The 27,707-nt window shown below is 29.6% G+C and overlaps 1 protein-coding gene across 4 annotated transcripts in view; it reads left to right on the top strand.

The window, feature by feature from the left end:
- The window catches only part of pps (protein partner of snf), a 208,876-nt gene that overhangs the window by 22,311 nt on the left and 158,858 nt on the right, over positions 1-27,707 (top strand). For 3 of the 4 annotated variants that reach the window (XM_075373568.1, XM_075373551.1, XM_075373559.1), the window contains 2 exons: positions 11,091-11,228; positions 16,441-16,664. In XM_075373568.1, coding sequence (XP_075229683.1) covers positions 11,091-11,228; positions 16,441-16,664 — 362 coding nt within the window. The remainder of the gene's footprint in view (positions 1-11,090; positions 11,229-16,440; positions 16,665-27,707) is intronic. The other variant, XM_075373576.1, reaches the window with a different exon arrangement.

The following is a 27,707-nucleotide window of genomic DNA, read 5'->3' as shown; positions in this document are numbered from 1 at the left end:
TCAAAGTGTAATGACATTATTGAAGCGATTAAATAATGATTCACAATAATCATCGGATTAAAGTTGATGAAGTTGTAAATAAGTTAAATATACTCCGTGGCTCAGAATTTTCAATCATTCATGGTTATGTTTCCTGTATTTCATATCAACTTAACAGGAATCCACAAATAGAATTTTTTGAAAATTTCTCAGATGTTTTTAAAACATTATGAAGATGAAGAAGAGAGTCATTTCTTAAGCAAATAATATCTGGGTTTACATAATTTGAAATTGTAAATGAGCTTCAAAGTTTAGTCTGGAAACATCCTTTATCTCCAACAGGGAAAAGATTCAAAATTCACACATATGTAGAAAAGTTGATAATGATGTTATTCTTAGGTTCTGGCAGTTTGTATTCTCTTTACACCAAAAGGTGAAACAATGAACATTTCTGTGAGCTGCTGTGGTCATTGAAGACAAGAATCAAGTCCAAAAGGTGTGGTAAACTTTCTTAAAAAGTGTGATTTTGCTTCTCACACTTATTATTCTGGATAATTTTCAGTCTCAATATTGCCAACTAATCAATACTTTGTATTTTGTCTTCAATATCTGGTTTTAATCTGCTGGACCACCACTGTATAGTCCTGGCCTGGCTAAAAGTGATTTTCTTCTTTGGGGTCCATTGAAAAAATAGCTGCAAGTGTGAATTATTTTTGTTTTGGTGAAGACATCATCTAAATGGTGTATAATGTTTGCTAAACACCAGGCAGAAAATTTTTTTTCCAAGAAGCAATTCAAAAGCTTGTTGTTAAAAGATAAACTAAGTGCATAGTAATATAAGGTGATGTATATAGAAAAATAAGCATAATTGATTTATTATATAAGTGCAAATAAAAATAATGATTTTTTAAATCTCATTTTACTTTTTGACTTACTCATGCATATTTTGAATGCTATGTTGCAGCCAATACCATAGTATCATTATTATACTGCAGTTCGATATCTGCTAAAGTTTTCAAATTTTTATCTATTTGAATTATCATTGTTGTCCTAGTTTGAAAGCTGAAGCAAGAGTTTCATTTCAATATTGCCAACAAAACACATATTGACACCTTATTGTATTTGTGGTTTAATTTTTGAAAATATTTTGTACTGATTTTAATTTATTTTTATACTAAATTTAGTTAGTTTATAGAGTTGAAGTAAACAAACTGCGCGTAGGAGTGTTCAGGTGGCCAATTCACAAGCATCTCCTGTAAATTCATGTGAAGGAAAATACACAACGAATATTATATTTTACAAAAATTATACATATATTTTAGATTTAAATAAATTGAGTCATGTTAAATGATCAATAAATATTTCTTACCTTGTTCGGCACATCTCATATAATCCATGAGTATTTTATTCATTAAAATTGTTTTTTGTTACATAGTTTCCTCGAGTTTTTTAAGAGTTATGAAATTGTCCACTAAAAGTAGAAGTTCACTAATATTTTTTATAATATTTCTGTGATAATAAATAATATATTCAATTCAGTCATCTGATTATGAGAAATCAGTAGTGCTGCAGTATTAAGAGATTCAATGAAAGGGTGAATATTGTTTTCTGTTTTATTATCCAATTCCCAATAATATGGTTCAGCAGTATCTGTTACATCTTTTATACAGTTTTTCCATCGCTGCTGGCTCTTTTTATCGATGGTTTTGAAGCATAAATTCTTATCATCAGATTGTAAGTAATATTTTCTGATGCTATGTAACTTTTGATTTGCCCCCAAATTAACATATTTGATTGAGTTCACAATGATAAGGAGATAATCGAAGCATTGGATCTTGTTAACTTATCAATTTTATGCAGATTAAAATTACTTTTAACGCGTGAAACTCTTTGAGATGATTGGAAAGTCAACCTTAAATTCATCCTTTTCAAAAATCACTCCTTTTGAACTAAGCCTTATTTTGATATCATTATTTTTTCAAGACATTGCTGCAGTTTTTTCCTTTTTACATGAATGATGAAAGGGGCGTTGTCTAAGATAATAGCTAAATTTTCTTCTAGAAGAGGTAACACATCGATAAACCATTTCTCAAAAGACTGTCATGTTCATCTCGTTTGATAGTCTCCTGTAGATTTAGATTAAAAAATACAGATACCACCATCGACAAACATGTTATCACTGCTGATATGCATAACTATGAGACGGAGTCTTATACAGGTTGATAAGCCACACAGAAAGGCTTCTTTGATGAATTCACAACTTTATCTTTCCAAATGGAACTTTTTTTGTGGTCTTTGTTGACCCAAGTTTCATCCATATAATAATTTCTACGGCTTCCTTGCCTCATTTTCTTTATTTCACTGAGGTAGTGTCTTCCCCATATAATGACATCATCCCTGTCAATTAAAGCACTTTCCCACCCTTGTTTTTCTTATTAAAATTTATACTTTTTAAAGATTTATGAAAAGTTCTTCAAAAAATCTGGTAGGTCATCATTGTTGTTTACAACGTGTAACACTTTTGTCTATTGTAGGCAGTTCATTTCGAAAATAAAATTGTGTACCTTTTTATCAATCGTGTTTTTATCAAAACCATCAACTTTTTCTTTAATTGACCTGCTGGGTATTGTTTCCTTAGAAGATCGTAATTCATTAGTAGATTAATACTCGCGCGAATCACTTTGTACATTGAAGCAGCACATCTTCCACTTATGTTAACAATTTTATTAATAACATCTGAAATCAATGCCATTGGATTACTTTGTAATCCACTTTTTTAATTATTCAAAATGGCTTTTTTCATGGCCTTTTCTTGATAGAGGATGTCAATAATCTTGCACTATTATTAACAGACATTGTGTTAAAATGATATAATTCAAGTTATACAGACAGATATGGGAATACACTGCACTCACGTGCCAGTGAACTTAAAAAATTGCATTATATTAATTTTAAATAACATTAGAATAAATAAAGAAACATAACTGAACATGAGAACGAAAGAATGATCATATGAAAAGATAAGGGTTTTAATAGAACTGAGAAGATATAACCTTATATAAACGTTTGATTAAAATGACTATTATGTAACTAATTATATAGTGACTGATGTATATATGGTTGTGTTGTGAATTTGCACTATACATGGAACATGATTAAGCAGAACCATGATGAACTCACTCACACAAACGCAGCATTTGTTTTAATCATATGTGCATAAAACTTGTTTTTAGTATTGCCAGTTAAAGATTTTCCTTTTGTAACAACATTTTTACCTGTCTCCAAGAATAAAAACTTCACCATAGCTCACAAGAACAATGTTAAAATTTCATTCTTGTAGTTGTATTATTGTTTCTAGCGTATTACATAATTTTTAAAACTACGATAAAAAAATGAGACTGGAAAGAAAAGTGAGAACTGAATGGGTGCTATAAAAAATTCCAGTTTCATATCCGTTTCATATCAGTTATATATGAAATTATTATAATTAACAATCAGATTGCTTGTTGCATAAGACATGGCTCAGCAAGGTATATACTAAACTTGGGTATATACTATTAACAAGGTATATACTATTACTTAACAGTAATTAGTCATTGGCAGGGATATTTGATATAACAGTATGCATATTAATTGTGGTCTTAGTTGGTGTTAGTGTATTGCTTAACAGATGATCTTTTTGTGACCAGGAAAATGGGTATAAAAACATTTTTGTTGCAGTATTATGAATTGATGAACTGGTTAATTTTAGGATAATCATTATGCTTTTATATGAATTGTTCTTTTATGTATTAGTATGAATTTATTATCTAAATAACAACTAAATAACAAATTTTTTGTGCATTTAGGGATTTTATACAATGCATTTGAAAAGTTACTGTGCACTATGCTCTAGAATTACATAGTGCATTCTGTTATTTTGGTGTTAGGTTGGTTGCCCTGTGGGTTTGTTGGGCATTGCTCAGTAATTAACCAAGACATCAGTTGCTGAGTTGTGATTGAGTGTGCTTCATTTTGTTTAGTTTATCAGAATCAATAGTTGCAAGAAATATAATGGTTCTTTTGTTCAGTAGGGGAATGCAGTTTTCTTGTTGAACATGTCTTGTGGATTTAGTGAAGCTTAAGTTTTCTGAAAAGTTTCCAAGTACCCCTGTTCCTCATTACTGCAATGCAGTTTAAACTCTATCAAAAGGTTTTGGGCAACAGGCTCTATTGAAGACGCTGATCGAAATGGAAGACCATCTGAACTAAATGGAACAGATGCTGCTTGATATTTTGGATGATATGGGCAAAAGTCTATCATAGTCAAATGTGTAAGGTATCACACCAGCAAGATATCAGACTACCTGTCGCGCATAAAGCTGTAAGAAAAGAACTGAAACTTTTCTTTTACAAAGTATTGTGGGTTCAATAACTGAAACCTACACATCACGCCAAGAAATTATTGTTAATGGTTTAAACGTTTTATTGACCAAAATTTTGTAAATATCTTCGACATTACATTTTCTTTTGCAGAAGAAGCATGGTTTCTTGTGGGAGGGCATATTAATTCACAAAATACATGATGTGGTTGACAACTAACCCCATGAATAATACAAACAATCTTTACACGAAATGAAAATTGGAGTCTGGGTCGATGTGAGTAGAACATGCATTGTGGGTCCAATCTTTTTAAAATACAGTTAGTAGTGATCGTTATTGTGTTGTTTTAACAAACTTCATTAGTTGGTTAAAAGAAGTGGAAATCAACCATGGGGTTGGTTCACACAAGATGGTGCCACAGCACACACAGCTAACAACAGTTCAATAACATTTTTATAAAATATCTGATGAATGAATCATTCAGCGAGATTTGTGGCCTGCACGATTGCTTGATCTGATTCTCCCAGATTATTTTCTATGGGGTGCAGCTAAACAAGCAATGTATCGCAACAGACCATACACGATTGACGAACTAAAAACCGCAATAACAGCATACGAACATGACATTCCCATAAATTAGATGGATAAAAAATGTTTGAAAAAAATTGAAACGTTTGCAGTGTTGTACTTATGTTGGAGGAGGTCATTTTTAATACCTTTTGTAATTATTACAGTTATTGTAATATCTGTTTCTATAAAATAATGAAGTTAAAATATAAAGTAATAATTGATAAAGTTTCGTTTTTACACTTCCCTACTTCCAGTGCACAACAACTTCCTGAATTCACTGTATTAGAATTGAGTGTGTCTGGGAGACAAGTCTGATCTTGTTGTAGAGGATTTACAATTTTTTTTTTGTCTTCAGTCATTTGACTGGTTTGATGCAGCTCTCCAAGATTCCCTACCTAGTGCTAGTCGTTTCATTTCGGTATACCCCTACATCCTACATCCCTAACAATTTGTTTTGCATATTACAAAAATTGCCTGCCTACACAATTTTTTCCTTCTACCTGTCCCTCCAATATTAAAGCGACTATTCCAGGATGCCTTAATATGTGGCCTATAAGTCGTGTCTCTTCTTTTAGCTATATTTTTCCAAATGCTTCTTTCTTCATCTATTTGCTGCAACACCTCTTCATTTGTCACTTTATCCACCCATATGATTTTTAACATTCTCCTGTAGCACCACATTTCAAAAGCTTCTAATTTTTTCTTCTCAGATACTCTGATCGTCCAAGTTTCACTTCCATATAAAGTGACACTCCAAACATATACTTTAAAAAATATTTTCCTGAGATTTAAATTAATTTTTGATATAAACAAATTATATTTCTGACTCAAGGTTCGTTTCGCCTGTGCTATTCAGCATTTTATATCACTCCTGCTTCGTCCATCTTCAGTAATTCTACTTCCCAAATAACAAGATTGTTCTACCTCCATAATCTTTTCTCCTCCTATTTTCACATTCAGTGGTCTATCTTTATTATTTCTACTACATTTCATTACTTTCTTGTTTTGTTCTTGTTTATTTTCATGTGGTAGTTCTTGCGTAGGACTTCATCCATGCCATTCATTGTTTCTTCTAATTCCTTTTTACTCTCGGCTAGAATTACTATATCATCAGCAAATCATAGCAGCTTTATCTTTTCACCTTGTACTGTTACTTCGAATCTAAATTGTTTTTTAACATCATTAACAGCTAGTTCCATGTAAAGATAAAAAAATGACGGGGATGGGGAACATCGTTGTCAGACTCCCTTTCTTATTACGGCTTCTTTCTTATGTTCTTCAATTAATACTGTTGCTGTTTGGTTCCTGTAAATGTTACCAATTGTTCTCCAATCTCTGTATTTGAACCCTAGTTTTTTTAAAGTGCTGAACATTTTATTCCAATCTATGTTATCGAATGCCTTTTCTAGGTCTATAAATGGCAAGTATGCTGGTTTGCTTTTCTTTAATCTTCCTTCTACTACTAATATGAAGCCTAAAATTGCTTCTCTTGTCCATATACTTTTCCTGAAACTAAATTGGTCTTCTCTTAACACTTCTTCCACGATTCTTTCAATTCTTCTGTACAGAATTCTTGTTAAGATTTTTTATGCCTGGCTAGTTACGCTAATTGTTCTGTATTCTTCACATTTATCTGCTCCTGCTTTTTTTGGTATCATGACTATAACACTCTTTTGAAGTCTGACGGAACTTCCCCTTTTTCATAAATATTACACACCAGTTTGTATAATCTATCAATCGCTTCCTCACCTGGACTGCACAGTAATTCTACAGGTATTCCATCTATTCCAGGAGTCTTTCTGCCATTCAAATCTTTTAATGTTCTCTTAAATTCAGATCAGTATTGTTTCTCCTTTTTCATCCTCATTGATTTCCTCTTCTTCCTCTATAACACCATTTTATAATTAATTTCCTCCGTATAACTCTTCAACATATTCCACCCACCTATCGACTTTATCTTTCGTATTATAAATCGGTGTACCATCGTTGTTTAACACATTATTGGATTTTAATTTATGTACCCCAAAATTTTCCTTAACTTTCCTGTATGCTCCATCTATTTTACCAATGTTCATTTCTCTTTCCACTTCTGAACACTTTTCTTTTGCTAGTTTGCACTTTCTGTTTATAGTATTTCTTAATTGTTGATAGTTCCTTTTACTTTCTTCATCACTAGTATTCTTATATTTTCTACGTTCATCCATCAGCTGCAATATATCATCTGAAACCCAAGGTTTTCTACCAGTTCTCTTTGTTCCACCTAAGTTCGCGTCTGCTGATTTAAGAATTTCCTTTTTAGCATTCTCTCATTATTCTTCTACATTTTCTACCTTATCTTTTTTACTCAGACCTCTTGCGATGTCGTCCTCAAAAATCTTCTTTACCTCCTCTTCCTCAAGCTTCTCTAAATTTCACCGATTCATCTGACACTTTTTCTTGAGGTTTTTAAACCCCAATCTACATTTCATTATCACTAAATTATGGTCGCTATCAATGTCTGCTCCAGGGTAAGTTTTGCAGTCAACGAGTTGATTTCTAAATCTATGCTTAACCATGATATAATCTATCTGATACCTTGCAGTATCACCTAGCTTTTTCCAAGTGTATATTCTTCTATTATGATTTTTAAACTGGGTGTTGGCAATTACTAAATTATACTTTGTGCAAAACTCTATAAGTTGGTCCTCTCTTTCATTCCTTTTGCCCAGTCCATATTCACTCACTATATTTCCTTCCTTGCCTTTTCCAATGCTTGCATTCCAATCTCCAACTATATTAAATTTTCATCTCCTTTTATGTGTTTAATTGCTTCATCAATTTCTTCGTATACACACTCTACCTCATCATCATCATGGATGCTTGTAGGCATATAGACGTTAACAGTTGTCAGTTTAGGTTTTGATTTTATCCTTATTACAATGATTCTATCGCTATGCATTTTGAAATACTCTACTCTCTTCCCTATCTTCTTGTTCATTACGAAACCTACTCCTGCCTGCCCATTATTTGAAGCTGAGTTAATTATTCTAAAATCACCTGACCAAAAGTCATTTATTTTCCTCTTCCCATCAAACCTCACTAATTCCTACTACATCTACATTTATCCTATCCATTTCCCTCTTTAAATTTTCTAACCTACCAATCTTTTTTTAAACTTCTTAAATTCCACTCTCTGACTCGTAGAATGTTATTTTTTAATTTTCTGGTTACCTTATTCTTAGTAGTCTCCACCCGGAGATCCGAACAGGGGACTAGTTTACCTCCGGAATATTTTACCAAGGAAGGCGCCTCCATCATTGCTATATGAAAATGCAGAGAGCTACATTTTCTTGGAAAAAAGCAGCTGTAGTTTTCTATTGCTTTCAGTTGTGCAGTACTCAGAGGACTGAGTGATGTTGATATGGCCGTTTAAGTTGTCCTGACTTATGCCCTTAACAACTACTGAAAGAGCTGCTGCCCTCTTTCAGGAATCATTCCTTAGTCTGGCTCCCAACAGATATGGTTGCACCCTCGGTCCAGCTACTCTATCACTGAGCACTCAAGCCCCCTCACCAACGGCAAGGTCTCATGATTCATAGAGGGAGGATTTAAATAAAATAGAATAAAAAAGTTTATTTTACTTAACATTAATACTTCTATTGTAGAGTAGTTAAAATCTTCCATAAATCTTGGTCCATTTTTATCTAACTTTAGACTAATTTTAGGCATAGGTATCTTGCAGTTGTAATTTTTTTACAAGTGAAAAATTATTTTGATATTTGGTACGTAAATGTGACTACTTTTTTAAGTGACTTTATAATCATGAGAGATCACTTACAAAGATATGGTATTTAAAATATAAATACATACCAGGTTTCTTAAAGTAAAATTTGTTTTGAATTTAGCATATATATATATATATATATATATATATATATATATATATATATATATAAAACAGATGGTGCTTGTGTACTTCAGTTATTTCTATCAATAGTCAGCAGTCAGCTACAATTATTAGTTGTTTTGATGTTAGCTATATTTTATTCATCTATTTATAATGAGTGCTACATTCGTGATTGTGCCAAGTGTGAAGAAGTAGGAGGAGTAGTAGTAATCTGCTTTTTGATGGCAAAAGACAATTCTGTGGCTGAAATTCACTGGCAAATTTATGATGTTTATGAATTTAGTGATGCTAAAGTAAGATGGTGAAATGTTATTTTCAAAAGTGTGAACTATAAAGAATAAAGAAAATAATGATAAGAAAAAAGGGTGCATGTAAAGAATATAATGCTGGCCGTCTGTGATAATGGATGATTTGATTGAAAAACATTTTTTATTACTTAGTCATAAAAAAAACTTCTGGTAATTCACAGTGATAGTTATCTGTTAGATTTTCAGGCCTTATTCAATTTCACCTCTGTCTTTGTTAACACTGGAACCTTCTTTTTTTAAAATTCAAACTAAGGACTATCTACAATACTGGCATAGGGTTTATTGCACTTAAACTGTACAGTCCTGTCTATTCTGTGCTGTATTTAACAATAGGAAAATTTTCAAAATATTTCCTGAAAACATCTCAACCACATATTGTTATTTATTTCAAAAGACTATTTACCAGCTGCGATGGTTGGTGATATCAGAAAAAAAAATTTGTTCTGAAAAAATAGACAATTGAGATTGGTATTTTACATTTTTACTTCCACTGTAATGTTCCATTAAAACAATGGAAGTTTTTTTATACATATTTAAAGTTTTCATCCATAAAAAAAAGTAAAAAAAAAATTTCTTTTAATATTATTAATATAAGATGTTTATAAAATTACAATTGAAAAACGTAATATTATGTAATGCATACAGTAGTATTATGAAACAAAAATTTTAAACACTAGCTACATATTTTATATGTAGGAGTGTTATCCTAACTTTTTATAAGTTACAATAAGTTACAGAATTTTTTAAATGATTATTTTGGCAGTTACTGTTTGTAATTATAGGTTGCCATGGCTTTTTTTTATGTGACAGTAATTATTTTAATAATTCTTTGTAGAATTGATAAAAAGTACTTAAAGATTCATATCTTTCCATGAGGTTTATTTGGTGTTTTTCATTAGCCTTTTTCATGTATCTTTTTTTACTTATGAGTTAGCTATATATTATAATGGTCTAAATTAGCTATACCTTTTCTTAGTGTCTGAATTATTTGATTTTTTAACTGCTAATGCTTGGCCTGAATTGACATACGTTTTTTCTAGTTTTCAACAATTTGTAGGTTAATTATAACAGATAAAAAAATAAGTTTTTATTTTGCAGACAAGTTATATATTAACAATAATACTGATGCAGTTGATAAACATTTCTAGAATAAAATTAAATATTTGGTCATAGTTCATTACTTATAATCTAAAACAATGGCTTACAGTATCTTTGTAAATAATATTATATACCTATGTTATCATCAGTATTATAATTATCATCGCTATTGATTGTAGAATACTTAAAATATACTAAAAGGTGCATCATTTTGACTCTTTAAAATGCTGTTCTCTCTTTGATCAGCTAAAGGCTTTCTGATTCGTTACAATTTTTTACCTGATATAAACTTGTGAAGAGTGTTGTGATGTAACCATAAGTGTAACTTATGGTTATTGTTATTTATGTAGCGTGTTAAGTTGTTGACTTTTGTTTATTGTGAATATTATTTTGATCTCTGGAGTATCAGCTTTCTGCATTTTATAAACTTTCATATTGTAAAACAGGGGCAAAGCATAGTATATTTCTTAAATAACTTCATTTGTGTGTGTATGTGTGTGTGTGTGTGTGTGTGTGCTGTGCGCGCGTGCGTGCGTATATGTATGTATGTATGTAGAGGAGAACATAAGCATACGGAGAAAATGCTATTGGTTATGTTATTAAAGTACAGTTGTATGTTTTCCATTTAACTGTATTTATGTTGTTGTAATGTCCATTAATCATATCTTTTTTTGTGGTTAATTTATTTTAATGTTTTTTCTAGATTTCTTTCTTTGGAATTTGTTTTGAGTTGTCTTTTTTTAATGTAATGTCATTTTTGTGCTATATACATTTTGTACTTCTCACAACTTTAAGTGATTTGGTGAAAAATTTACTGTTTGTGAATTATTTACCTTCGTAATTGTTGTTGCCATTGTATTTAGTTTGATAGAAGTAATTTTTTATAGGAGGGGCACAGAGTGGGGGAGGGGATCTGGTTGATCCATTTTCAGAAATGGATTCAGAGCAATTGAAGCGACTGGAAACAGCATTGCAGTCTGAACAAGCTAAGCAGATCCTTGGAGAGAATGTTACAGCCATGTTTGGTGTGTATATTCTTTTTTATGACTAATACAATTGTCGTGCATGCTTAATGGAGGAGCACTTGGAAAGAGTTCATATAATCAATTATGATATTATTCAGTTATTAATAAAACTGTAATAATGATTCTTATATTTTTATAAGTCTAATACATTGATTTTTGTAGTAACTATGTTTATGGTTTAGTAAAAATTTGCCTACCTTGAGGCAGGTATCTACCTCATGCAAAATTGGTCACTCTTCTGTTGAAATAGTGATCAAATTAAAGTTCTGACATCCTGTAAAAGTCAAACTCAAGTTTAAACATTTTTAAACCATTCTTAACACCAGATATCCATCTTTTCATCGATCACTTTTCATATATATTTAAGATATAAATTTACAATGTTTTGGAGACTTGTAATGAATTAACATTTCCGCATGACTTACCACATTATGATGTCCAGTTACATTCAACTTTTGAGTTTCCAGTTTGGATTTAATAAAGAAATAATCACTTCTAATGTCAAAAATTCTCTTTTGCATTGTTGTTTCATATTTCATGAAAATTTTCATTTTATTGACAATAATTTTGACATCTGTAAAAACTTACCTTTACCTCTTAAAGGTAAACACCCCTCTTAAAGAGGGGTGCATTCAAATTTTACCTAATATTCTATAAATAAAATTTATTGGGAATTATGAATAGCTCCACAAATTTTATTGTGAATATTTTTAAATCCGATTGGAATGAAATTGTTTTGAATAATTTTTTTAAACTCTTTTTCTGTTAAATACACTCCAGTTAGTTATGGTATCTAGTTATAGTAGTCTAATGTACTCATAACTTGTTTGATGGTTGATGGTGATTGTATATATTTAATCTATAATTTTTGTTGGTTATATCATGTTATTTGTCTTTTGCAACTGTTGTTTTATTAAAGGATTTATAATATTCTGCTATTTAGAAACAATGTGTTTCTTTCAATTAGAGAATATTACTTTACCAAAGTTTAGTATACAGTCAGGTGTGGCTTATTCTTAGAGTAAGTTTTATAATTCCTGAAGTTTGGTGGTTTCATTTTTTATTCTTTTACATATACTGTTCATGTAAAATATTACTGAACAGCATATTGCTCAAGAATGTTGCTGTTACTACTAGATTCTATAAGGAATTTGTTAGTTCTTGATAAGATCATCAGAAAAAAAAGAATAAATGTATTGTATTTTAATGTTTATGCGATAAACTATGTTTAATTTAGATATATATATTTCTATGAAAAAGTATCAGTTTATTTCTAGGAAGGTTAGAATTTATAAATCTGTCTTAACTCTTTGCGCTCTTTTGGCCTGCAGTGCAGGCCAAGATGGCTTCCCCATGTGCTCTCCATATTTTAGAGGTTGCTGTCCTGACAGCTCTCTTGGCCTGCATTGCAGAACACAGTTACTTACGTTATTAACTCTGTGTGTGTTGTGACAGTGTTGTGCCTGTCAGCTCTGATTTATTTATGCTAAATGTCTATTCAAATGTACAAGTTATAATCGTAATTTGTTGTATTAAATGTAATTAAGAAACATGTTTTAACGAGTATTTCTATTTTAATTGCATAAAATATTACTCCATGCTATATTGTATGTCACCATTATAAAAAGTAATAATAAAAGCTGTCTAAAACAAGGCATGAAATGAAAATTGGATGTGTATGTGTTACAAAAAAAATTTTTAATGTCTGGGTGATTAAGAAACATTTTCATAACAATGACTTTATCATGGTGTTGTATATAAAAATATTTTAATATAATTATAAAAATTACAATATGTAGAAAAAAATTAATAAAATGTGTAGAAAATACATATTTTAGTACATAATGAAATGAGAAAAATTATGTATAAAGAATAACATTAAAAGTAGTACAATTATAATATTTGTACCCTAGAAAAAATTGTTATTGATAAAAATAAAAATATCCACCTGATTATTAAAAAAATTGTATAGTTGAAAAACAGTAGGTTAAGCATAATAATACAATAAATAATAAACACAGATATAACTAAAAAATCATAAAAATTTAAATATTAGTTTGATAAATCATTCAATTTTATATTTTTTTAAGGTGTGGTACCTATGAAAACAGTCACCTGGATGTAGTCCCAGGTTTATTTGAGCATGTTTCACAGTACAATCTTGTATGTTTTCTCTCTCCCATGGCAGATCTGTTGCTGCAAACTACACAGTCCTTGGATTTTCTGGCCTCCAAAAATCCTTCAGGCAAATGATCCAGAATATTTAGAAAAATCTTTCCTTTGAAAATATGCCCTTAAAAAAGGGTTGATAATGTAACCAGTCTGAGGAAAAATAATCGACTAACTCTGGTTTAGGATTGAGGGACATATTCATAATAGCACCTATAAATGCTTTCAATTCAGGCATCATAATATCCCTCCATGAGTGCCAAGCAAAATTTTTTTGTAAGGGGTAATTCATTTGTGTCTTTTCCCTTGCATATCTATTACTTTCCTCAACAATATCAAGCAGCAGCTCGTCAGTAAAAAATAACTGAAAATAATTTATTTCAGAGTTTCTGTCAAATCCTGGTGGAGGGATAAAACCACTTTTATTTTGATAATGAAATTTAGGAAAACTTACTTCTTGGTTGGTCCACTCACGCCATCCTCCTATGCTACCAAGCAAAACATTTGACTCATCCTCATTTTCATTATCACTGGTTTCTTCTATGTCTTCTTCCACATAGTCATTGTTATCCAGATTGCTTTCATGATCACCGTCTATGATAAAATTGGTAGGTTCATTAAAACTAGAAGGCTCCACTTGTCATCATCCCCTAATTCACCAAATCACTCATAGTCTGATAAATCTGCATATATTAAATCCCTAATACTATCCAATGAACAAAATTCCTCCTTATTAGCCATGAAAAAAACAAAAACAGTATAGTTTGAAAAAAACAAACGTATAAATAAAATAATAAAGATTTTAAAAGGTCCACTCATGACATTAATATTCAGGCCAGTGAACTAGAAACGAATAACTAATATTCTCTCCTACACGTTTGTTTAAGTACAATACAACACAAATACAATCAGCTACACATAGAAAAAACCATTAAGAGAACACACAAAAAGCCATTTGTGAAAACATGACTATAAGTGTTTATTGTACAAGGAATGTAAACGGGGATTTTGTTTTAAGTTGTTAGACCATTATAATGTTTTCATTCATTAGTTTTGAACGCAAGCACGTACAAATATAGTTTAGTTATCAAATAAAAGATAATTTTGTTTACTATGACAAAATTGTTAACAAAATATATTTCAATAAACATTTAATTAATTTAATAGTGCTAATCATATCATCATGATGAAGCAAGGGAATTATTTATCAGTTTATGAGTAATATCTAACGTATGAATAAATTTTATCGGTACATATCAGACTTGTCAATGTGTTATTTTTAAATGAGGCCATGATGTGACTGCACTTTATAGATATACAGAAATACCATATAAAAGAAAAATATAAGCTGTACCTCGGTGGCCTGCAATGCCGATCAAGAGAGTGAGCATAATGACTTTGGCCTGCCATGCAGGCCAAGAGAGCTGTGAGGACAGCCTACATAATATTCAATCAGAGCTGTGTGCAATATGGCGATTTCCTGCAATACAGGCCAAAAGAGTTGAGGGACAGATTAACAAAATTTTTCCAGAACGCAAAGGGTTAAATTAAATGTTAATTTTTTATTGTCAAGCATCGATCTGGTTGGTCAACCTGTTCTTTGCCACTATCTAATTTTGTAAAAAAAATAAAAAAAATGCCTTTATCTAATTGGTGATCACTGATATCATAGCTGCAAGCTGCCATACTATCTGTTGTCAGAGTTGCAATTTCCACACAAAATTGACTGAACACATATCCCTGGTGACTTATATGTCCTTATCTTTTCTATTTTTGCCTTACTTATCAGTAAACTCAATCTTTACATTTGTCTTATAAAAAGATAATTAGTCAGTTAAAGTGTTATAAAAAATAATTGCATATTTCCGAGTGTGTATGAGGCAAGAGATTTGTGTTTTTTCCCCTTTTAATTATCTTGTTAAATATGCATTTAACGTCTAAAAAACTGATGCTGTTTTCAAATATATATGATGAAACAGGACACTGCTCTTAGATGAGGTTGTGAATGGAGATAGCACTATTAAACATGTTTTCATTTAACGAGTTAATGTCCAACAGAATGCACTGACAGTTTACTGCCAAGGAACTTAAAGAACATTAAAGAGTAATTGTATACTTCTTTATTTAATATAGTTTTGAACATATGAAAGACACGCTTTCATTACAGCTAATGAGGATTTGAGTGGAGTGTAGTGGTGAATCAGTTTACTATATTATATATTATTGTTTGGATTCCAGTTACTGTTTATAGTTGTTTCAGTGATTCTTTTCTTAATTTATTTTTAATTCAGTTATTTTGTTCTGTATATTATATAGAATTGTTTGTTTTCTTCTTAGTGTGTGAAAAATTATTTTTCTTTAAAATATAGATGTGGTTACTTTGTTGCACAACGTAATCTAATTTTTTCTGTTTAATTTTTCATAAGTTGAAAATAATTGTTTAGTAGTAAATGACATTCGTTTCTAAAAAAAAAATAAATAAATAAAAAGATACTGATTTTCTGTTGCTTTGTATCAAGGAACATTGTACTAACCACTGTATGCTCCAGTCTGTAATTTGTATTTATTATTTCATCATAACAGCGCTAAAAATAATGTTCAGTGTCATTGCAAAATCTTTATGGTCATAGTAAAATCATGATATAAAACTCCATTGGTATATCCCTCCAAACCAAATGATCTGTTTATCGGATTTTTGTGGTAAATGATTTTAAGTTTAAACTTAGCCCATCTAGCCTAGCAAGATTTGTAAAAATTGTAAATAAATTCTGTACTTTCAACTATGTAAAAGAAATTAGGAGGATTGAATCCTGTGTCTAGCCTGCTTTTTATATAAATAAGCGTTACTGAAATACTGTGAACAGTGTTTATTTAAATTTTCTTACTTGTTAAAATTTCCTTGAGGTGTTAAAATACACTTTGATCATTTGATGTTTGCTCATATAGCTCAGCTGTAAATTTGCTGGGATTATGAAGTTAGAATATTTATAAGATTAGTTAAAATGGTTCATGTGTTGTGAGTAGAGTTATTGTTTGTTTTCAGATATGCTTAATGTTAATGGCGAACAAGAAGTCCCACTTCATGAATCTATTAGAATGGATCATTGTTACACTAACTTATCAGGGCCATCTGTGAGTAGTTCCCAGTCAGTTGCAGCAGCCTGTGCAGTTCAGCCAACCCAGCCTCAGGAACAACAGTTACATATCCAAACACAATCACAACTTCAAAAATCACAGCCTGTTGTAGCTACTGTTATACGAGGGAAGGTAAGATAACATTTCTCTTTGTATTATTTGTTTCTGTTTCTAAGATTATGTTTTGTACTTAAATTTTAGTTCTGTGAATTTCACTGCCACATTAATTTTGTTTTGTAATTCTTAATGCATGTAGACGTAGTCTGTACTGACTTAGTTCAGATTTTGCGACAACCTTCTCTGTTGTTTCAAGTTGAGAAATTATTTTTCATTTTAATCTGATTTATTTTTTCTTGAGGAGGAGTGCATGTACAACTTCCTTTACTGTAGTGCTTTTGAATTAAAATTTTCTCTATATGTATTTTAAGGTCTTTTTGTTTTTTGCTGCCTTAGTTTGAAAAGTAACAGGTTAAAAATAAAGGACGCAGTGTGTAATTGTGTCTCTGTTGTTTGGTGTTTGACACTTTTACTCCCATCACTATTTGATGAATTTCAGTTTTATCTTAGCTTATTTTTTGTCGTACTGTGTGTTCACCAGAAAAATGCTTCACACTTTTGATAAAAAAAGAAGTTTAATTCCTCTGTAAGTTTTCTATTGACATGCCCAATTTGTTTTATTGGTGAGTTATCGCCTGCAAGAACCTCCAAATAATATCTAAAACTTTTTTCTATTAATTACTTATTGGCTTAAGTTTTTGTAACTTTGCTCAATTCAAATTTTTCTAAACTGATTTTTTTTTCAGTTGTTGATGATTTTCTAAGTAACTGTTATTTGTCAGGAATGGTATTCATCAGGAATTTCATATTTTTAATGGTTACGTCAATTTTTTTTAGAAGCTTTAGAAAAAATATGTAGGAAAATTGTTTTAAAGTAATTATTACAGATTGAAAAGTACTTAAAAGAAACAAGAAAATTCTATACTAAAAAGACCATGTAAAGCAGTGCTAACTTATTAACGTGTTAAGTGATTGAGCAGTTTTGATATTTTTTAATGTGATTAAATCTGAAGTAATGTTTTACATTCAGGCAAATAAAAAAAAAACACAAATTTTGTTTTCTTTAGTTCTGAATTCAGAACAGTAACATTATTGATCATTACTTTTACTTGATTTTGTTCATGTTTATTATTACTAGATGTGTTGTATCATTGCCTGTCAGTTGATAATTCAATTCATACTAATAGTTAAAAGATTAATGGTATACTTATTTTATTTTATGTCACTTTTAATTAATGGTGCCTTTATTTTATGTCGCTCTACATCTGTGATACGGAATCATTTTTAAAGGTGAAGTTCGATTTTTTTTTTTTAGTATGCATAAAACAAATATAAATTCTGAAAAAAGGAAGAAAAAACATAATACATCAAAAAGAAGTTTAAGATATTTGTTTATTTCTCTAGATAAATTGCAAAGACCTGATGAAAAACAAACTTAGATTATGAGAGCTCAACCAAAAAGAAGTTAAAAGAATTTAACAGATTAGGAATTTGAAAGCAAATCAAGTCATTTATTATCAGTAAAGCTTTTAACAATTCATCTATCATTTCAGAATCTGTTATTGTTTAATATAATTATTAATAAGTATAAAGTTTAATAAAAATAATTATTACTAATACAGTACTTGCTTACTAGTACGTTAAAATTACAGTATCAATACTTACAATAATACATGGAGTGTAGAGAATAGTAAATAATTTTGATAAATATAAGAAAACACATGCACTGTCAAAAATATGGTTATATTCAGTACAACATATTCAAAATAAATTACAGACGTCTCGCAAACATAAATATTTGATGATTGGGATAATATCGGTAGCATATTTCTAAAAGCATATACACAGACAAACAATAATTATCTATATAAATGAGTAGATAATGTTTATAGTTATTTGTATGGAGAGGTCCTGTGTAGTCTGACCTTATTTGATCTTTTTCTTCCTTTTTATCACAATAAGTTACTTATGAATGATGACAATTTACACTTGTATTGTCAGTGTTTTTTATTGACATCATTTATCAATTCCTTCACATTATTATTGATTTTTGTGTATTATAATTACATTTGAAATTATTACCATGAGTTACTTTTTTCTTTTTATTATATTATTGTTTGGTTATTGCAAAAAATCTCACAGCTTGTTAACTTCTAAAAAAATACACTTTTTCTTTAAACAAACTGAGGTCTGTAGGATCTACAAGTTTTTTCAGTGGAAGACCTGTGAGAGAGAAAACTGTGGCATGACAATATTGTTAAAGGAATTCTATTCAGCTGTAGCTCTTTCAGGTTATAGCAATATTGAAGATGATGTTAAAAAATATTTCATATTGCAGGTTTACTAACCAAATTTTATTTCTGTTTTATTTTTTATAAAAAATAAAACTTTGCAAAACTAGCATAAATTAGATTATATTTTGGTTAGGATTTCAAACTTTTTTTTGTACTTTGCAATATTTTTAAAACAAGAAGCAATTCCTAGCAATTGAAAACAAGAAGATAGAGTTTTATAGAAGAAGAAAAAGATAAATCATAAGGTAATTGAACAGTTGTTATGTTTTAGATTTTTAAGAAGATTAGTAGAAATAATATCCTGCTTTTCATTTTTTTCCAGTTAGTATAATAATAATTACTGTAAGGAGATTGGTTTTTTATTTAACAGTTACCTATTTGCTTCTAAAAACTTTGGGAGTTTGTTTTTCAGAAATTAAAACTATTCTTCCCTTAGCCTTTATTTACTTATTAGCAGCAGAGAATTAATTAAATTAGGTTAAGTGTTGATTAAAAAAAAAAAAAAAACTACAAGGGGATAAGTGTAGTTTCTTTTATATTGTATTACAGTTTAATTATTTTTTAAATAAAAAAATATTTAATTATTTTAACATACAGTAAATCAAAATAATAATTTTGGCCTAATAAGAAAAAGTACTATTACATGTTTTTCAGCTGTTTCTACTCAGAATTCATTGTTGAAATTGTACATTTGTGCACCTCTGTTGTGGACTATGTTATTGAAATGTATTTCATTTTTTTTTTACTAACTTTTTATTAGTTTTCCTAAGGTGTTTAATATTGTTTAATATCTTAGTGTAAATATTTGAATTTTGTGCATTGATAGTACATTACATTAATTTAAAATTGCGGTGTGGTATCCATTTTGCATTTAATATTTTTCTGGTATTTGATCTCCAGTGATTAAGTAAAGCTGAAGTTTTGTACAATTTCTTTAAATTATATAAAAGAATTCAGTTTGTGAAACCCATTGTGTTCCTTAATATTTTTGTTTGTAAAATGTTCAGTAGAGGAGAAAGGTATAACCTAAAAGTAGGTTATGATTTTTTTAAATCAGAGGTCCTGGTTCCCATTCAGCTTATCTTTTAAAGAAGAACTGATAGTGTTTCATTTTGATAGTATTTGCTCTGAATGTGATTTTTAATTAACATCATTATTTTTTAAGCATTTATATTTTACTGGAGAAATCAAATTTCTGTACTGAATTATTGAAATTTATTTTGTATAAAGAATTCCAGTAGTTATTTTAAAATTTTAATTTAATTTTTTAAAGAAATTAGAATTAAAGGCAGTATGTCCAACAAATTTCTTAAACTAGAAAAATATTACAGTTGGATGTTATTGTAGGTTTAATTTTTGTTTTTTACTGAACTTAATGGTTTACTCATCTTTTGGAATTTAACTATTTTAGATTAAATCAATTGTGTTAAAATCTTCTAGAAAATTATTTATTGGGAAATTTGTTGCATACTAGTACTCTTGTTATTAATTATAGTTTGATATTGATGTCTTTGATTTAATTTTTTTTTAATTTATTTAAAAATATGTTGTCATTACTATTTTACAACGAATTGTATTCTTGGATTTTTTTCATAAGCTAATGGTGAAGTTTAGAACTAGAAACATTTGGGTGTAAAATTCTAATTGATTTTTGTGTTGCGATTGTTCTAATCGTAGAATACGTACAAAAATTCACATTTCTAATTAAAATACATTTATGTTTGTAATTTTCTTCCCCAGTCACAGAAACTATACAAACTTCTCTAGCACCCTTTTGTTTTTTCCTCTATCCCTTCTTCCATCTGTTTTGCACTATCTTATTAGTTACATGCATTACATGTATTCTGATTAGTGAACACTAATTTTTTATTCAGATTTATCTAGGTATTCAATCCACAGTACTAACTTGTCTAAAACCTCATATTCCCTAAGCATAGTGGCCAAGCTACTGCAGTTATTTCCAGTGATTTAGAGAATTAGATGTCTCTTTTTTAAAGTCCTATGAACATTTCCTCACGTTGCTCTGAAATATGTTAATTCTAAACATATCAGCTGAGGTCATTTTCTATTATCTAACAGTAATGTGGGAAAAAATTCTGAGTGTAAAAAAAATTGACTTGTAATTATTTTTTTCTGAAATACCATTTAGAAGAATTATAATTTTTTAGGATGTTAGAATCTTCACTGCATCTTTCAGATGCATGTTCAAATAGGAAAGTGGATTGACTTAATCTTGTTCCAGCTTCTATTGTCCGTTAATGCACATCAATCTCAATACATATGGTTATGATTAGGTGTATAGATCTTGTTTATGTATGAAAGCATTGTTCTTTAGTATTGTATCTAGTCATAACAGTATTATGGGGCGGCTGTTTTGACTAATTAGCTAATGGTAGTACAATTGTTAGTTAATATATGGTTAAAGGCTACTTTGTTGTAGAGTTAAAATAAATTTCTTTATGTATTTCTTTAAATAATTTTTTGGATTTATCTAGAAATTTCCATAAAAACTGGTAAAAATTTAATAAGAAGTGGAAGAAGTGGTGCAAACCTGGTTCTCATGAAACCTAAGTTAATGAGGAAACTCTTAAGTTATGAATTACAGTAAAGGTGTTAGTTGCGTCTTAAAAATGTTTAGGAAGATTTTAATTTTCAAAATTAATATGTTGCTAACTGGAATTAAATTGTTAAAATTTTTAATAAATGGATATTTATGCAGCAGCAATTCAATACGATTTTTACAATTTATTTATGATTCAAACCATGATATTTAATTTAATAAATTTTATGAACTGTTTTTAATTAAATCTTTTTGAATATACTTTAACAAAAATATACAAAACAACTGTCTTGGAAGATGAATTGAAACTAGGTGAGTGCGTTTAACATGAAGAAAGTTAATTCTTCCTGTTAGCTATTAAGTACCATTAAGACAGATCTAAAAAAATAAAGATATATAGTACCAAAAAACTACAGATGAAAATCATGTTTGCTAAAAAGTAGTATATTTTCATCAAGTTTATTGTTGAGTAATTACCTTTGAAGTAAGTTCAGTTTTGAATAAAAAAATTGAAAAATATAAACAAACTACTATGAATAATAACTTACTATTTAGCTCCCTTCAACCTTAACACCTTTTTCATAGTTTCACTAGCTTCTTCGTTGTTCAAGGAATTCCACTACCAATGACTTAAATCATGCAGTAAAACTATTTTTCAGTTTATCAAACTTATGATGCAAGCCACTGTTTAAGGTGAAGGAAAAGAAAATAATTGCTGGGAGTTAAGTCAGGGGCATAGGGTGTGTGAATGAAGATTTTTCAACAGACTTTTCCAGATACCTGTCTGTATGAGTTGCTGTGTGTGGCCAGGCATTGTCATGCAAAAATAAGATCCCAGGATAGCATCCCGCATTTTTTAATGTTTTACAGTATGTATTGAAATTCATACTAGTTCTGCGATCACTAAATTTGACAAAACAAATAACCCATTTTGCCCCAGCAGTAGTTATAAACTTTTTTCTGAACATTCTTGTTTGAACTTCTTCGGTCTAATAGATAATGAATGCCACCATTGCATTGACTGCTGCTTTGTCTTGATGTATAAATAAGAAGGTTTCATCTCTGGTAACAATGTGAGCTAACAATTCATCACTTTCATTTATGTAATTCTGCATAAATTCATGCACTGCAGCAATATGTTATTACTTGTATGTCAGTAAACATCTTTGGCAGCCATTTGACTTATAATTTTTTGTACCCAAATTTTTCAGTCAAAAACATCAGTCAAAAGATTGTTAAACATCAAAGACAATTAGGATGCATTAAAGCACACCAGTTTTTTCAAATTTTTTTGTTAACTTTTTCAATTAAATTTTCAGTTATCAACAGCCAGGCTCTATGTTCTTTATCATGAACTGCACCACTCTTAACTATAGCATCACTTATAATTAGCACCACCATTAAACATCACAAATTTGCCTATGAATTTCAGCCGCAAAGTTGGTTTTTTGCCATCAAAAATCACTCTTCATACTTTTAGCACTCATTATGAATGTAAAGATTTAAGTATTGTTGCTAAGAATTGACTGTTGATTCAAATAACTGAGCTACAATAGTGCCATCTTAAATATGTAATGTAAACAGATGGCACTATTACATATTTAGGCAGCAGATTAAACACTGACCTGTAAAACATGCCCAATATGTAAGTGTGTACTTTAAATGCCATAACCATAATAGTTGTAGATGACTTCTTATAGATTCAAGACATAGAGTCAAAAGTCGCTCAAAAAAGAGGAGGTCATATTTAAGAATATTAAAAGTCATTTACCATATTTACTATGGAAATGCGGAAGTTATAGTTTGCTTTCTTCACTAAGCCAAACATACAATTGCATATCAGTGTTTCAGGGCCCAATAAAAAAATGTAGTTTACATTCAACCATGTAAGTGAACTTTCATTGTGTGTAATATGGGACTGCTTATACAGTGAACATCATTACTTTCAGAAAATTCAGCCCTTGGCTGATGACTGTTGTAGTCAAATATACAGATGATTCAGGAGGAAAGGGAAATAATTTGGTAACAGATTCTATAAGCGAAGAAAGTTTATACAAACATATGACCAAAAATGCTTAGTTATGGAATTAGATTAGTGAAAATGTTTGCCCAGATTTCAAATTCCCTGGGGAAATGAGGTTATACTGAAATTTTTAGGCATTATTTAAGATTATAAGGTTATACAAGGCGTAAACTGGAAGGTCTCTTATGTTTTTTTGATAGAAAAAATCAAATGAAACTTATCCCAGAACTGTATCTCCTCCTCTAGTTTTCATGATTACTCAATGTAAAACAAACAAAATTGGTGACAAAAACGTGTTTTTTTTTGGTTTGAGTATAATTTTGTTAATAACTAATCTACGTGTGAATTTTATTATCAAATTGCACAGAATTTAATTATTGAGAAAATTGATGTAATAAAGGCTATGAAAATTAAAAAAAAACCAAAAATGTCTGTTTTTAGTACAGTAAATTTAAACCTTTGAATCTAAACTAAAATACTTTTAATTTACGTTTTAAAAAATACTCACTGTGATTTATACTGTTTTAATATATAATAAATGTTCAAAAATTCCATCATTGACATGCACTTGTTAACTTGTCTCTTCACATTTTCTGTCTCCAATCTAATGATATCTTCATGTTCCTTGATTAGCCCAGCAGCATTGATAATGTGAGGAGGATCAGTTCATCACAGTGTGTCTAATTTTTGCTTGTATACCTTGCATTACATCCATCCCCGTAATCAAAGGTAGTAAGGTCCAGTGATCTGGCTGGCCAATTTTCTGGCTCTCACATCCAATCCATTTACCGGTAAATTTCTCATCCTAAAATTGTCTTACTTCATCATGAACTGTGTTTGCACCATCAAATTGTTAGTGCATTTCAATTTGTTTTGACAATGAGAGATTTTCAAGTATGATAAGAAACTCCTTGTTTAAAAATTTTAGTTAATTTTTCTGCTGTGACATGTTATAGTATAAAAGGGTCTATTAATTGGTTGTCAAACATGCTACATGAAACGCTCACTGAAAGTCATTGCTGGGAAATTTGATTTGATTACAGCATGTAGGTTTTTTCATCATTGATGTGAATTCTTTGTATTGTTTATACCATTATGAGTAAATTTTTGTCCAAAAATAGTATCAATGGAATTAAGGGATAATTATTAACAATCCATTGACAAAGTGCAGTTGTGTTATGTTCATAAAGATATGGGAGGTGGTGGTGTTGATGAGGAGGTATTTCAAGTTAAGCTAAGTTGTACCACCTAAAGAATGTTCCTTTTTATCATCTCCATGTACTGGTTGATGTTCAGATGAATTATAAGTACTGGGAAGTATACCATTCTCACAAAGATTATTAAAAATTCTACAAAATATTTTATGGTTTGGAACTACTCATCCGGAATACCTACACCTGTAATCTTCCGCTGCAGCTGGAGCACTTCCATTCCATAGGCCATACACAAAAATCTTAGTAGTATATTCTGCATGAGTGAAGATGCAGGCCTTTCAAAACAAAGAATTCAAAATTGATTTTCACTTTTTTAAATTTAGACTTGTTTGGAAAAATGTAGGTACAGTTTAGAGTACAACAAACACAAAAATAGTACATAACTAATTCTCAAAAATTATGTAAAAAATAACTAAACCGCCTAATGCTTATTAATCACAATTTTATGTCAATGAGTAGTTTAAAAATTATTTTTGAAGCATATAGTTAGTGTTGCCAACCTAATTTTTCTAAGGTCTAAATTTATATTAAAAAACAGCTGTTTTTAATTTTTACAAGTTCATGACATTTTCTGTTAAGTTTTGTTTTTAATAATAAAAATTGGGTTTCTTTTTTTCATAGACTATATCAGTTTTTGCAGAATTAAATTTTCTTCAAGTTTTGGTAATAAAGTATTTCACAAAGTAATTGCACTATATACCTAAAAACCTTTTTTTTGTTGCTGAATCTTTTATTTACATTGGGTATCCTGAAAAGTACAGGAGATACAGTTCTGGGACCTGTTTTATTTGGTTTTTCAAGTCAAAAAACTTAAGAAACCATCATTAACCCAGTATTTAATGCCTTAAAAATGTCAGTTATGACCGCATTTCGCTGGGGGAACTGAAATCCAGGTGAAACGTTTTGCTAGCCATAACTTGATAGTGTTTTCTGACATATTTTTGTGTGAACCTTTTTCCTTATTTCAAGCTCTAGAATCAGTTACTAAAGTATTTCACTTTCCTACTGAATCACTCTGTAAAAGAGATGATTTAAAATTCAGTATGTGTATAAAATACAAAACTTGGGTCTGATCAGTAATAATCCAGTTAAAATATTAAAAATGTTAACTATTGCTTCAGATTCCATTATATGCATTTTTAAATTTCAAGTCACGATATGCCAAAAAGAACTTCAGTTGTCTACGGGAAGGTGGGGAAAGTAAATGTTATTCAGTTTTAAGTAAGTTACCCTTCTAATGCAGACAGTCTGAATGATTCTAAACTAGATCATGCTGCTGCACATGCAGCTAGTTTTGATTTTTTTTACTGTAGTTTGTAATTGTCCATTGGATAATTATAATAAAAATATGATAATGTATATACAAAAAGTTAACTTTTATTTTTACTTCAGATTTATCTCATATTAATCCATTTTAAACTAAAATAAATTTGCCATAAAATGTTTAAAAGTGAGTAAGCTATTTTTTTATTTTTGTTTTTTATTATACAAAAATTAGGAATAAACTAAAGTCCAATAATACGAAATCATTTTTTGCTCTAAAAAAAAAGTGAGAAAGCAGATTAATTTTGTTTCATGCAGGTATTATGTAGTATAAACATGTATTTATTACAGTTTCTGTAATTATTCATTAAAAAAATATATATACATTTATACACAAAATGAAGAAATGTAGTCAGTTATTAGTTTAAGCAGTTTGGTATATTACTTTAAACTAACTTGGATTAAGTCCAAGTTAGTTATCATATTAAGAAATTTAGTGTTTGCTAGACTTTAATTCTAAAAAAAGAAGTTTTTTTGATACATTTTAAAAGAATTTAAAAAAAGTGTTATGTAATAGGAAAAATGCAGCAGTTATAATTGTATCAAGAGAATTAGAAGACTAGTTAATCATACAATAGTTTTCAAAGGACGTAGTTAACTTATGGGCAAGCAGTCAACTTGGCTAGATCCAAGGCCTTAAATTGAAGGAAGTCACTAGAATGTGATACCCTTGTTACTGTATGTGTAACTATATTGAATTATCATTTATAGAGTAACAAATCTTTTTTATCTAATTCATTTAAGTAGGTTTCGAAGCTCATTTTTAAAATGTTCATTCTAGCAGGGTTGTAACTGATTGTTACAAACTCTGAGTAAAGATATACTCTATTAAAAAACTGATGGTACTACTAAAACAGTTTTAGGTATGGATTAATTTTATCTAATTACTCAAAAATCTCTGATAGCATATTCAGAACCCGAGCTAAAATATAGGAGAACTACCTGGACTGGTGAACATAATTTACATTTAGAGTATTGGCTCTGTGGTCTAATTTATAACTGGTAAGAAATAAGAAAAAGAAAAAAATGAAATCAGATTTTTACACTGGAAAGTTGTAGGAAGTATGAGAAAAGAAAGAAATGTGAAACTAAAATTAGACTAATCATTTCCTCAAGGTATTATGGAAATAAAAACTAGTGAATGTAGTTCTGTATAACATTCAACAGTTGTGTCTATCATAATGAATGGTTCTTTATGTACTATAAAGAAAGAATTTTATGAAACACCTTGTTGATTCCTAATGTTGATCTCATTGTACCAATGATTTCTGTTATTTTAGATTAATGTTGACCGAGTTAATTATAATTTCTTTCTCTACATCCCTTGTGTGAGCTGTAGAAATTTTACAGATCTTGCATGATTGTTTAACTGGACACAGTTACTTAACTTTTAAAACTTTTCTTGCTTATTGTATTGAATGTCTGTGAATTTTAAAAATATTTTTAATAAAACTGGATACTTAAGTCTCTAGTTATGTTGTAGTACCCTTAATTAAAGTTAGTTTCCATTGAGCCAATTGTTTTATGAATTTTTAAGGTGACTTTCTTTTATCTATTTTTATTAAACTGATTTTTACAATTTTGTAATTGCTTTTTTGTAGTTAATAAAATAAAGCAGTTAATAAACAGTTTTGCTTTATACAGGTTAACTACTTTTTTAAACAAATAAATTATTAAAAGTACTTAGAAACATAAAATATGATT

The sequence above is a fragment of the Lycorma delicatula genome, chromosome 1 (assembly GCF_047948215.1).
Source record: "Lycorma delicatula isolate Av1 chromosome 1, ASM4794821v1, whole genome shotgun sequence".
Lineage (NCBI taxonomy): Eukaryota > Metazoa > Arthropoda > Insecta > Hemiptera > Fulgoridae > Lycorma > Lycorma delicatula.
Note: the sequence above shows the minus strand (reverse complement) of the source record. Positions and strands in the feature narration are given on the sequence as shown.